The 14,248-nt window shown below is 40.7% G+C and overlaps 1 protein-coding gene across 1 annotated transcript in view; it reads left to right on the top strand.

Annotated features, from left to right (window-relative positions):
* The first annotated feature begins 11,901 nt into the window (after positions 1-11,901).
* Positions 11,902-14,248, top strand: part of LOC124276408 (pyrokinin-1 receptor-like) — a 70,016-nt gene continuing 67,669 nt past the window's right edge. Inside the window, exon 1 of the mRNA XM_046712049.1 lies at positions 11,902-12,483. Coding sequence (XP_046568005.1) covers positions 12,141-12,483 — 343 coding nt within the window. The 5' untranslated portion in view covers positions 11,902-12,140. The remainder of the gene's footprint in view (positions 12,484-14,248) is intronic.

Genomic DNA, 14,248 nt, shown 5'->3' with positions numbered 1-14,248 from the left:
AATCACAGTTATAAATATAAAACTAGCGCAAAGTTAAAATATTCCAATTAAAGAAGACAATATAAAACACGGGCTATAGATCGCCAACAACCGAAGGTAGATCACTATACTAAGGCCCATGGGGACTTACATTACTTTTGCTACCTGCATGGACCCTAGCTGGATTTACACCATCCCTTCAGCCATTGGCGTTGATGCTGAAATTTAGCCATACATTAAAAACACAAAAATACTACGATTAAAAAACCTGGTACACTTAAACTTGAAATGTTTTGGGACTTACGTACCCTCGCAGGAGGACAATAATTTTACGCTACTTCAACAATGAAGAAAGAGGACGCTTTTGGACTTTGTCTATTCTGGCATCAACCGCACTATCCTTGTTCTTCACGTTCCTCTATGAATTACGACGTGTAATGAAGGGAGAACCTTAGACTGTTCAACATATTGATTCTTCCTATTTCCCCAAGGACGCACGATTTTTCTTTACTCTGCCCTTTTCATACTCACTTCTTCAAATTTGTTAATTATTTTCTAAACGGTTCCGTGTCATTAAAATATTAAAAATGTAAAACATGTATCCCCAGGGAGCCCCACAAGCACTTTGTAAAGGTAGTCATCAGAAGAAATTCCTTCAATCATGTCTTTAAATGCGTAGCCACTGTCCTGTAAAATCAAGGTGCTGATGTCGTGAGGCCTGGAGCAGTCATTGCATTGTCCGCCTTAATGAGCCAGTGGCGTGGCAAATGATCATAGTTTCACTGTGCGCTAGTTTTCACAACCTGGTGAGTAAGTTTGGTTTACGACGTTTTTACATACCTTCCCAGTCCCCAGTTATGGAACTTTCTGCCATCTGACCTAAGAAACACTAAATCCAAAGACCTTATCAAGTCTCTCCTGAAAACGTACGTCTTGCAGGATTGTGTGTATATGCGCATGGATTTGGTTTTAACTCAGTCACACAACCAGAGAGCACCTGTAGATGAATACTGGGCCCTTAAGAAATCAATTATTTTTATTAATATTTTTTATTATTAGCATAGCAATATTTCAACAATATCACAACGGTATTCATCAGAAATGGGTTTCACATATTGTAACCATGTGGGGAATCGAACCCGGGTCTTCGGTTCGATAAGCGAACGCTTTAACGACTAGGTTTAAAGTACATGTGTCTACCAAGTTTACTTCCTGATACGATATATACTAACATGGCCCGGACAGGAGGAGGACGTGCCTGAGGTCGACCGCATTGTATTTCCTCCATTTGCAGTTGACCACGGTGACAGGACATTTAAGACGTGCATGTCATCTACTATGTGTTCTATCACTTCTCGGCCGCCTCCGTGGTGTAGTGGTTAGAGGGCCTGCCCGGAGAGCGGAAGGTCGCGGGATAAATCTCCGACCGCGTCATACCAAAAAGACGTTAAAATATGGTACTTCTTGGTCCCTGCCTGGCGCTCGGCATTAATGGGTACAACAAGGACTGGTCGGCTCGGAGTCAGTATAAGTGTCTGAGTGGGGTATTCATGCTTCACTGCGGCACGGTATCTTAGCTCTATAAAACCAGCTTAAGTCTGGGCTAGTTATACAAGCAGCCGCACATACACATACACACGCATGCACGTCGTCATATGAGCGAAATATTCTCAAGCACGACGTTAAACCCAATTTCACCTTACCTCACTTCGATCACTTCTATTTCGGTCTTTATGACTGAAGGACCTCAACTGCATGACTAATTCAGCTTTCATGTTGGAGAGGAAAGGATCGGATAAGAGTTTGTCCATAATTGTCTTTCTGTGATTAAGTGGGTACATATATCCTGTATTTTTATAAGTATTATTTTCTTTTTATTTAACAAAACAATATATCAGTACGTTTCGACGGAAGAAGCATTAGACCATATTTAATATAAGGCGATTGTGCTTCCAAAGAGAGACTTGCCGAAAGGTTGTAAACTTATATGGATGTGTGCTAAAATGTTTTACCGAAATCACTATAGGGTGAGATTCTATATATCATTCAAAATCATTCCTCCCAATGTTTCAGCAACAACCACTGTCTTGGATGGGAAAAAAGGGCGGTTATCAAGCTTTACTGACTGAGATTACTGACTCATCTTAACGGTTAGGTCATTATGACGTCACAATTGTCTGAGAGGCAATTTTCTAGAGTGAACTATCCGTTGGGTACAGCATTTGGGTGATACGTAGAGGATATTTCATATGACTGCTGAAATACGTTTCTGCCATCGAGTGACGTGACAAAGGTTTCTCACGTCACATGACTACAGATGAAATATATACTGACTGTTTACTTCATTGTTCAGGCACACAGATATGCCACAGATTGGTATTCGAAAATATAATAATAGAAATCGAGAGAATACATAAGTGAAATTGGACGAGTACTTACGATTTGATAATGAGAAAGGCGACAACTTTATGGAATGCCAATAAAACATAACGATTTGGTTATTCCTAATTAAAGTGATCTTTACCTCCTAACGGAAACCTACAAGCTCTGGCAGGGTCTTAATCATGAAACACAACAATCCGAATAAATCCTCAAACGACATGCAAACCCATCAGATGCCAATGTGCCTGCACAGTATTGTGACGCCTGGAAACTCATTCGTGGCATGTTTATTTGCAGTTGAAGTGTACGACAGGATTAGAGGTTTTCACTAATGGAAACTGATGGGATACTCCACCATAATGGGAGGTAGGCGATGCATCCGTGATGTTTTGTCCATGTAACATATTCCTCCAATGGCACACAATGATGCCACTTTAACGATGACCCCTTCACAATACCATGATATGTCGAAATGACGATAGTATCCTCAACGTGTCTGTGATTCCCTCTGTGGAGTTTATGATGATTATCATCATGGTCGTAGAGACAAATTTCGTGAACGCACGTGCAGTCGTAGGAAGGCGTTTCCTATTCTCGCGGTACTTACGGATATCGGCTGAAAAAAATAACACGAACAATTTTTATCGTATTCATGCTTGTTGTTTTTAAATGAAGGGTGTTCTACTCTATCATCTGCATCCATCAGCTGCTAGATCCATCAGGTGAATTACCACTCGCGAGCCCGGTGATAAACAATGCCATCCGCCATTGATGAAACGAGGCTTCTCCCATTCTCGCGGTATTACCAGGAATTAACGTTATTGGGTGTATGTAAGAGCAATCCTGCTGGAAAGGGCGGGAAAAAGTAATGATATGTCCAAGTTGGTATAAACTCCCCAATATTCGTGACACTGCAAGATTTTGATCACTCGCAGACTTGGTCCACTTCCCTAGTTACCAGTCGGTGATGTAAACAACCGGTAAGTGTCGCGCATCGGCGATTTCGGCAGAAAACGTGTTTATTGCGAGAATAGGAAACCCGTGAGAATAGGAGACGGACCTATACTTATTAACAACCCTTTTCAAAGTACATCCAACCGCTGAGTGCAATGGCGTTAATGGTGGCAAACAACAACGCTACAACAGTCATCCGTGGAAGATAATTCAAAAGGATTTTCCACTCCTGTCACTACACGCCATTTCAAGATTAATATATTGTGCAAAAGCGTATAAATGTCAAACTGCGTCTTTCATACGCTCACGAACTTCATTTTTGCAGTCATGTGAACTGTCTTCCGTCTAATGGAAAGACTGAACAGCGTATAAAATGCACATTGAAAATATATGGACAAATGATATGTATCATGGTATCAATATGTTTCCATTAACCTTATTAAAAGAAACTTTTCAAAACTTCAATTCAACTTACTCTCTGAATGAATTGACCCTCAAGGAATAATAATTAAAAGGCAAATCTAAACGCAAAAAGAAACAAAAACTGTAGTTTATTCAGCAAAGCCAACATGGCACGAAATTACTCTTTTGGCAGTCCTGATAACTATAGTGGTATGGCGTTATGAAGTAGCAGTCAGTTTCAAGATTCTGGCATACAGTCAAAATAGGTATCATTAACCAAGAACAATGTCAATATCTGGTGTAACCTCTGCAAACAGCAATGGCACCAATGACGCCACTCCTCATTGACTGTATCAGACTTTGAATTTGACGTTGAGTGAATTTAGTTTTACGCCGCACAGCAATATCCCAGCTACATGGCGGCGGTCTGTAAATAATCGAGTCTGGACCAGACAATCCAGTGATCAACAGCATGAGCATCGATCTGCGCAATTGGGAAACGATGACATGGGCCTATTGGGGGGGGGGGGGGACTCAGCAACGACATGTGTACTATCATTGTCGTCCATAGGGACTTGTGTTCAGTGGATGGTCATAGAATGTGGTATAACAACAGTTCTGTCTATGATCCTAGTAATCTACCATTGTCGATTCAGAGTATGTCTGTCATACAAGGTCAAGTTTACAGTCAAGTGAGAGGCACTCCATATCATGAATGATCAACCCCTGCCAATCGGTACTTGCTCCAAGATGTTCCTTTTGTGCATGTGTACTGTTTCTGCGGGCGCCAAACACGAGCCCGCCCATCAGTTATGAACAAAAGAAATATACTTTTGTCTGAAAAGTGGAACCTTTACCATAACTTCAAAGTCCAGTGAAGTGTCGAGCTTGACACCAAGTTAGGCTTGGTGCTTTGTACTCGGGGGATAACAACAGACGTCTGATAGGTAGTCTGGCTCTATACCCGGGCGAATTTACTCGATTTCGGACCGTTCTGTTTGACAATCGACGATGTGGTGGTCACGCTTTTTTCAACGCCACTTTACATGAACCGGTGAAGTCTTGCTATTCTAAGAATGGGTGTATCCTCCCACTGAACGCTTACGGTCCTTAGTTTGCCTATATTTTCTAACCTACCAACTGATAGTCGATGAATGACTTGGATGGTTTGTTGCAATGGCCCTCAATGATATACCAGCATTCCGCATACCTATAACTTGCCATCTATGAGCAGTTGTCAGTTGAGGATGCCTATTTGATTATCAGCAACAAAATCAATTGATTTGTGTTAGAACAGCTTAATGTAAGTTGATACTTGCTTCATGGCGGATAAACGTATTGCACGTGATGCTCGCCTTTGATCCTAAAATCAATGTATGGTGCGCCCGAAGGGTCAGTATAATCACAAATAACAACAAAATTCTGATATGAAAATAAGTGGCTATATGGGGGTTAAAAGTCATATGTGCCGCCATATTTTCTCCATGTGTATATATTGTAAGATGACCTCTGATACACTTCACATTCTATTTACTGCACACAATGCGCGTTGTTACCGTCAACAATTACCGTTCACATTATTCCTGATACTTAATACTCATGGATGGATTGATCTTATAAATGCTTGTGTGTTTCAAACAGGATGCCAACTTCCGAGCGATGATCAGGAACCTCCATCGTTCAAACAATCCCTTGTCACCAGGAACGTTAAAACGTCCACACCGAGAATTGTTTCTCAGTTCATCGTCGGTTCGTTGTGCTTATACGTGTGTGTTATTGCATTCACTCCATTCTCAGCCTTGTCTGGCACTACTCTGACAGGCCACTAGACCGACGTTATCTCCTTGAGGGATGGAGAAAGTAAATTAACCCTTGTCCCGTGTAACCCAGTTTCTTGACCTTGACGGTGCCCCTAATAACAGTATTGACACGTCCTGTAGCGATGAGAACCTGCCCCGAATATTATATCAGCCCAAAAAGGTCAATAAACGATTGCATGGATTGATCCGAGAAGGCCCGCACCAACCATCGTCAAAAATGATAGACGGCGAATTTGCCCCGGGAAATGCCACTTGAGTAAATAGATGATGTAGGTGCTAGGATCCCGTCTCCAGGAGACATAGCATGGAGAATAAAAACTATACCAATAATTGTGGTTATCATGGCTGTCCGGAAGCGGGCACTTTCAGGACATTTTAGTATTAAGAATGTAGTGCAATTTGTATGTCAGGTCTACGGAGGAACTGGTTTGGGCAGATCATTTAAAGAAACATCACAACATTGACAGAAGAGGGCTTGTCAGAAGGATCGGTTCAGCTTCTTCTGAATGTGTACTGCTGCCAGAAAACACACCATCAGTACACTCTACTGACAGATCGTGCTATAAGCACATGGATGTGTTGTTTTGGACCAGCGTTTCAGTTGGTAGATACAGAACCTGACATGTCCGTGTAACTGCAAGATTGGGTATCCTATTTGGACATATTTCTGCATGCAAAGAAATCGGGACTAGAGTGGGTGCCGGAATCTTAATGGTTGCAAAACGATGTTATATAAGATCTGAAACTTGAAAATCCACTTTGGGGAAGGCGTATGAAAACATTCTTGATGAAGCTCGTTTTTTCCAATTTTTTAGAAAAAACGTATTTGTCATGTTGGCGTGAACTTCGTATACATTTCTAACATATGTGGATCAATGCTGGGGATAAAAACTCGTTCTTTTAATGATCTAAAACATATTTTTAACCGGTTTCTGTTTTCCTTAAGCATAAGACCAGTGCCTGCAATCCACGACATTGTCAAAGCGAGGTTCAACGAATAACTGCGCACACAACCACCGATTGTGTTGCCTGTTCGTGCTTATGTCAAAGTAACACAGTTAATACTTGGCTCCAACAAAATTTGTTTAAACCATTACTCTAACACTTTGCTGTTGCTGTCATATTAACACTGATTTCGCAAAAGCCGAATGGGTATTCTTGTAGATTCGAAGAGTTTAATGTGTGACCTTTAATCACCAATATGTTTCTGGGTTATAAGATGAAACTTTCGTACGTATAAACATGTGTTTTATCAGTCAATCCTAACATTGATAGTCCATTTGAGGCATGAAGACATTAGGGTTTATCTCTTGAAATATTTATGACATAAAAGTGGACTGTCCATTAAATTGTCGTTTTACAAAGTAGGCCTTTGTTATATTTTTCAAATATCATAGAAAACGACCATTTGGCGTTTGAGAGGATGGGGTATTGTATTCAGCGGCAGCTGCAAAACCAGGCGTTGCTTTTTCAATAAACAATGAACCTTGAAAATTTGATCCAATCGAAAACATTTTGCAAATGCTTTTGAACTGACTGAACCGGATCTTAATGAACAAATACATTGCCGACTTAAACCATTCATAAAGCCATCTACCGTATACAGTTCCTTATCGTCTCCAAAATGGGCTTCTAGATTAAATGTTTGGTATACTTACTTATTGGTTTTTACAAACACTCACCTTTCCTGATCACATGTGAGGTTTTAGAAACAAAAGAATATGGATTTTAACCAACAAAACAATGATGATTAACTCGTCAAAAGCATTGCAACTTTCACATATGCTGTTTTTTTTCATATATGTCTGGCGATATTCCAACATGATTCAGTATAGACAGTCATGTACATTAAAAGACTAGCTTTAGTTTTAAATGCAACACAACGGAATATATAGTATGTGTGAACTGAACGTTCGTTTGTATCATGCATGCATTGAAGTATCACAGTTACCATGTTATATATGACAATTATTTAGCGGATGAAAACTGGCGGCCATTTTGAAATCCTTGATGGCCGCCGCAAAATTTGTTCGAATGGCTGATAATAACAGTTTCCTTATTCAGTGATGATTTTGGATGCTTTTAACCCTTGTTGACAATATTCTACTTATAAATGCTGTTTGATAACCACAGCCAATTTACTAACTTGAATGTCGAATAAAGCATTTGTCCCAACCAGGGCTTCTTCTGAGACCCGCGAGGATCCGGATTAGAATTGGCCTTCAGCACCCCATGGGGCCATGCTTGTTGTATATGGGATTAAAGGGATCGGGTGGTCAGGCTCGCTAACTTGGTTGACGCATGATGATATCAAAATTGCATCGATTGATGTTCATGCTGTTGATCACTGGATTGGCTGGTCCAAACTCAATTATTTACAGACCACTGTCATGTAGCTGGAATATTGTTCTATGTGGCGTTAAACAACAAACACCACCAACAACAACAAACTAAAACATTATACAACAAGAGTTAGTACCTCCCCTGTCACTGAGGGTCGTCTCGAAATGACGGATAAGGTTCGTCATATTCTTTTGGACTACATTATCACTTTTACCTTTGAATACAATTGTTATTTCTAAACAGATTTATTACAAGACTGCTTCGGTTATCTGTAAGCTTAAAGCGATACATTACTCACGGTACACAGAATGACGGAATTCGAACGGATCAATTTTTCTGTTTACAAATACAGTTGCTAAATTAACAGGGATTACCAGCTCATACCAAGATTTAAGATGCACATAACGGTCGATGGTTCTAATTAAGTAGACATTGTAGTCTACCGAGGCTGATATATGACGATCTATAGATTGCCAGGATGCACGGTAACTGAAACTTTGAGCAGTATATCAGTTTTAATATCCGCAGTTGCACCTACAAGACAGACGCTGCCCTAATCTCTGTAACAGGAGGAAGACAAATCTTGTTTTTTTTCGAAATTGGAAGTTGCAGTCGTAATACACGTACAGTGTGTTTGTTTGTCTGCTTCTTGTTTAACGTTACATTCAGCACTATTCTAGCTGCATGGCGTCGGTCTGCAAATGATCGAGTCTGGACCAGACAATCCAGTGATCCGTTGGGATACCTGATCCAGTTAGTTGCCTTTTACGGTAAGCATGGGTTGTTGAAGACCAATTCTAATCCGCATCTTCACGGATTGATACATATATATTGGTGGGTGTGTTATTATTTCATGAGCGGTATTTGAACAGCCGTGTCATCTATTCTTCAAAGAAACGTTGTTTATGTTTACCACTTAAGAAAACAACCAAAAACACCGAATATGGGCATAGCTAGATGCATCATATATATATATACTGCCGACTGGGCTGTAGATAATTAAATTTGAATTTACCTCAACAAAAGGTATGGCAAAGAACGTCCCCTCCAGAGACCATTCGCAGTTGACTTATACGTGATATACTAGTAAACATGTAACCATTAAGCTTGCGCAATGGCATCAACTCTTCATATTGTAAAAAAGTCTGTTTGCCTTTCTGTTGCAATATGAGTGTCATTTTCTCTAAATGCCACCTGATATTACACGAACGAGACGACAGTAACTGCGGAATAACACCGCCTACGGTCCTTCCACAACGGACAGACCGCCTCCGTGGTGTAGTGGCTAGAGCGTCCGCCCGGAGTGCGGAAGGTCGCGGGTTCGATCCCCGACCGCGTCATACCAAAAGACGTTAAAATATGGTACTTGTTGGTCCCTGCCTGGCGCTCGGCATTAATGGGTACAACAAGGATTGGTCGGCTCGGAGTCAGTATACTGTGTCTGAGTGGGGTATTCATGCTTCACTGCGGTATGGTATCTCAGTGGGCTAGCACTATAAAACCAGCTTAAGTCTGGGCTAGTACAAGCAGCCGCACATACATATACACACGCATGCACGTCGTCATATGAGCGAAATATTCTCAAGCACGACGTTAAACCCAATTTCACCTCACCTCACCTCATGTAACCATTAAGCTTGCGCAATGGCATCAACTCTTCATATTGTAAAGACGTCAGTCTGCCTTTCTGTTGCAATATCAGTGTCATTTTCTCTAAATTCTGCCTGAACGAGAAGTAACTGCGGAATAACACGTAGTTTTCAAATATTTACCTCAAACCGCCTACGGTCCTTCCACAACGGACAGCCTTATTATATTACTGTCATAATTAACAAAAGTCTGCAACCCGTAGCGCATGACCCAAGTCTGACCCGAACGAGACAACAACTTTCGAGGTGCCCGACGTCACAGTAATTCAATCATATGACATCTCGATTGTCCTTTTACCGCCGATGTTGGTCTGTGTCCGGTGTCCTCCCAAAAGTTAGACGCGTTAAAACAACAAAGGTTATGTACTAATCCAAACCCAAAGAGAGAGATTATGGATAATAATAATTTGACATAAAGGTAATTAATAATAAGATAATTTAAATGATCAATGAATGACTTTGTAATGACTTTATTTGGCATAAAAACAAAATAAGTTAATTTAACAAGATAATTTAAATGGTCATTCAAACCATTCAACATTTAAGATTTCACATCTTTCACATCATTCACTATACAGGCAAATGCCCAACTGTATCGAGGATCTCCATGTTTGTCATCCCTCCTGCACGCAGTCTCTCTTACAGACGCCTCAGCCTGTTCTCAGTTTCCCTGTAGACCCTCGTCTACTTTGTGGGAGCAGCACCAACGTTGATCTGCTGCAGTTTGGCTCTTTCTGCGATCTCAATCTTCTGGATGATCTCTACAAATCGGTAGATGTTAGGACGGTGATGTGGGAGTGCCTTGTTTAATCTACCGTGGAAGCTTTCAAGGTTGTTGTTCGTGCGAGGGCCGATAGTCTGGTTATAGTTCCATATAGATGTAGTGGCCAGATGAGAACTGAAGCTGATGTCCCTCGTAAATTTCATTGAAATATTAAGAATATACCCCATGAGTGGACTGACCGGTATAATGGTAATCGTCACTTATTGTGTTTTGATACATGGTGAGTGACGTGGTATTGATTGAGTGCGTGCGTGAGTGAGTCGGTTGGTCGGGTGAGTGAGTAAGTTGGTTGGTTGGGTGGGGTGAGTGAGTGAGTGAGTGAGTGAGTGAGTGGGTGAGTGAGTGAGTGAGTGAGTGAGCGAGCGAGCGAGCGTAGGGTTTCCACCACCGTATCAGCAACTTTATGTCCATACAAAATCAATAAGAAAATATTACTAACTGAAAAAAGAAAATAAATACAAAAACATCGATTCACACCTCGCCATCCTTGCAGTGGCAAGATGATTAGTAATTATTAATTGATCATTTACCACAGTTATAGATTTCTTATAGTCAGAACAGAACAGAACTAATAGCTTAATGATAGGCAGTAAAAGACAAATTATGCTGGTCTAAAATTACATAAACAGAACCTGATAAGTTTGAAGAAACAACTAACCCTACCGTCGTATCGCCATACCCTTTGTGTTATAACAGCTGTCAACAGCTGATTTGTCGTCACAATCAGTTACGTAATTATTAGGCAGATATTACCTGGCAAATATTCCACTCAAAATGACTCACGATCGATGCAGTTAATAGCATTACAATTAAAGCATCACGTAAATTAACATAAACATGGCCTTCATATCGTATAACAATCTCATCCTAACCTTGAACACCATCCTAACCTTGAACACAACACCACCAGAGTGTTAGATATTTCCCAACACTGCGTGACTCCAACTATTTGTTTCAGAATTATTTCCGTTTTATTACAGCCCGTATATCCCTCGAGATAAGACATTACCTAACACTCTCTTGAGTCTGGCTCCAATAAGCCGTGACGTCCCGCTCTGTGCAGGATATTACCCTCGCAATTCATCGTAAAAGCTAAGGGTTACCTGTGAAGGCATTGACGAATTTTGTTCCCAACTACGAACATATTGTACGGAACTCCATTCACACCCCTGTCGATAGGTTTAACAGATACACCTTGCCCTAAAGACCAGCAATTATTTCAGGATTGACAATAGATAGCGAGCGAGGTACATACTCATTTGATCAATCAGCGCTCACTGTACGACGGCAGAGAAGCCCGATGCTCCTGCTATGTGACTACTCGGAGTATTGACACTTGGACGGGCGGCCGCGCGCTCGTCTCTCGGCTCACGTACTTCACAATGGTAGGCGATGTTGCAGTGTGGTCTTCTACTGGACTTGTTGCGTTGAAACGACACGTGTGGGTGTTGTAGCCGAAGTCTGTCAGAGCAGGCACAGAAGCTTTGATTTGCTTTGTGCAGGATACACAAGTTCTCACAGAAGGGATTGAAGTGTGTTTGCGAGCGGATGGGGTAAAAAGATGGATTTGCGCTTCACAAGGGAACATCACTTCCCTCATCAATTTAAAGGAATATCGTTAAACAGTTAAACTGATGCGTTCCTATGTGTGGATACCGCTATAGTGGAAAACAAACTAAAACTTTCCTAGCCATTTAAAGCGTCAAACTACATCCGATTCAAATAATAAATTGTGAATATTTTTCGGGAAAATTGTCAACCAAAGGTTAATACGTTAGGTGTTATACCGTTTTTGAATGTGTATTCGTCCACGAAATCTGCTTTGAAATGGTCTCAAATTATGTAATCAACGGATCAAAATTCCACATTGTAGCAACTGTTTTGATTAACGATTCCACGAAGGTGTTGCCCGGCGCTGTCGGTGGGGATGTCAGGACCAACACGAGCAACTTTGACGTGGAGGACTTCCTGGTGGAGAGTTTTGGTGAAAGACGGAAGGATTTGGCATCTGTGATAACGCTCACGATCGTGTACAGTGTGATCTTTCTGACAGGGGTGATAGGGAATATGTCAACCTGTATTGTCATAACAAAGAACTCGTATCTCCACTCAGCAACCAACTACTACCTGTTCAGTCTTGCCGTGTCGGATATGCTCACACTTCTTCTAGGTAAGTGCACGAGTTTTTCGAAACTCTACTTTGTTCTTTTCATACAGGATTGAAAGTACGATGTAGACCCCCAGGCGGAACAAACAGGTCTCTGTGCCACGTTTTACAAAGGGATCGTAGCGCTAAGGTGATCGTAACTCTCACACTTTAACATAGACTTACGACAGTAGTAGCGCTACGATCGCTTTGTGACACGGGCCCCCAGGTAGTCTAACCTGGTCGTAAGAGACCGCGGAAACGTATAGGGTTGTTAAGATCAATAGATTCAGGTCAGTGTAACCTTGGTCAGGAGGTGATGCTCCTAATGTCACTCACATGTTTACCTGGTCAAATGATTGTTTCAAGCTGCATTAAGATAAAATACCTCATCCTCAGCCACTTACATAGTTCATTATACGTGTGAACTATGGTAGATATCTAACCTATGAAAACGGAGCAAAATGCCTGACACATGATTATTAGGATTGTGTGTTGGTGGTTGCCGATTACAATATTATGCATTACTATGTCGACAAGCAGATTAATGAAAACTTCAGTAAAAATGCACACACTAATTGTGTTTTGTGCGCTCAAGCCTTGCTAATACGTGTCCTGAAGGTGACAATATTATCCCTTACCAATTACAAATACCATCACACGATATACGTATCTCTATCTTCATCTGTACACCGTAGACAGTTAATACGTTCTGCATAATGGAATGTGTACACGTTTGCAACGACAGGGGGATTTCAGTTGAAGTCCAAGTAGTCCTTTCATTAGAAGAGAAATCCATATGTTTGAAATTGATGTTGCATGTATCTTCCAGTTAAACAACATCTAATTGCTAATTAACAGCGATTCTCTTTGGGTTTACCATCATTTGTTTTATTCAGTGCATGAAAAAAAACCCAGGTCTTCAAAGTGTTCCCTGTGTAGCTGATATTATATTGTATGCAATCTCTACGGTCGAGAGAAATGAAATTTAGTAAATCAATAATTTAGAACTATTAATATGTTACATGCTTTATGAGATGGATGTTTGAAAGATTGGTATTAAAATTTATGGTCAGTTTTTATTTCATTTAAATATCGAGATATCAAATTTGGTAATGTTTGAAGCAAAATTTGATATATAGCAATCTTTCTTTCCTTTCTCCTTGAAAGGTGTATTTAAGTAGCATTACCTGGAAAAATGAATTGTAAGGAACAATCGATATCTAGTGTACTGAGTGAGGAGTTAGAATAGCACCACGGAGTATGCTGTGATTTTTTAAAAGCAAAATCACTTATGTACAAAACGATTGTTAGAATAACTTATTGATATGCCCAACAGCAGCTTGTGTTTATGAAAGGACCGTCTACTGTTACACGGCATGGGTCGATAGAGAATGTGTCGTTGAGACTATTGGGAAATATAAATGCTGAATAGGGGGCGGAAATTGTATATCTGCAGAGATTTCCATCGATCAATATATTTACCATACAACAGTTGGAGAAGTGTGTTATGGGACTGTTAAAAGCATTACACCGAGAATATATACTTGTTTATTAAGCTGTGAAATGTAACTTCGGGAAATAATTATACAATTACCCACAGCATTTGAAAACCTACCTCTATACCATGAAGAGGTAGCAGTAACACCTTTTTGCTGGTTTTCGCAGAGGTGGAGTTACATTCAGGGATATCTACGAGAACTGAGAACCTACCATTAAACCGTTAGACTAAGACCTATGTTGGTGATACAGTTCTGCAATAACCTCCAAGAACCTGGTACCTACCCTC

This window comes from Haliotis rubra, unplaced genomic scaffold (assembly GCF_003918875.1).
Source record: "Haliotis rubra isolate DU_JTF1 unplaced genomic scaffold, ASM391887v1 Scf209, whole genome shotgun sequence".
Taxonomy (NCBI): Eukaryota; Metazoa; Mollusca; class Gastropoda; order Lepetellida; family Haliotidae; genus Haliotis; species Haliotis rubra.
The sequence above is the reverse complement of the archived record's forward strand: the minus strand, read 5'-3'. Positions and strand labels throughout refer to the sequence as shown.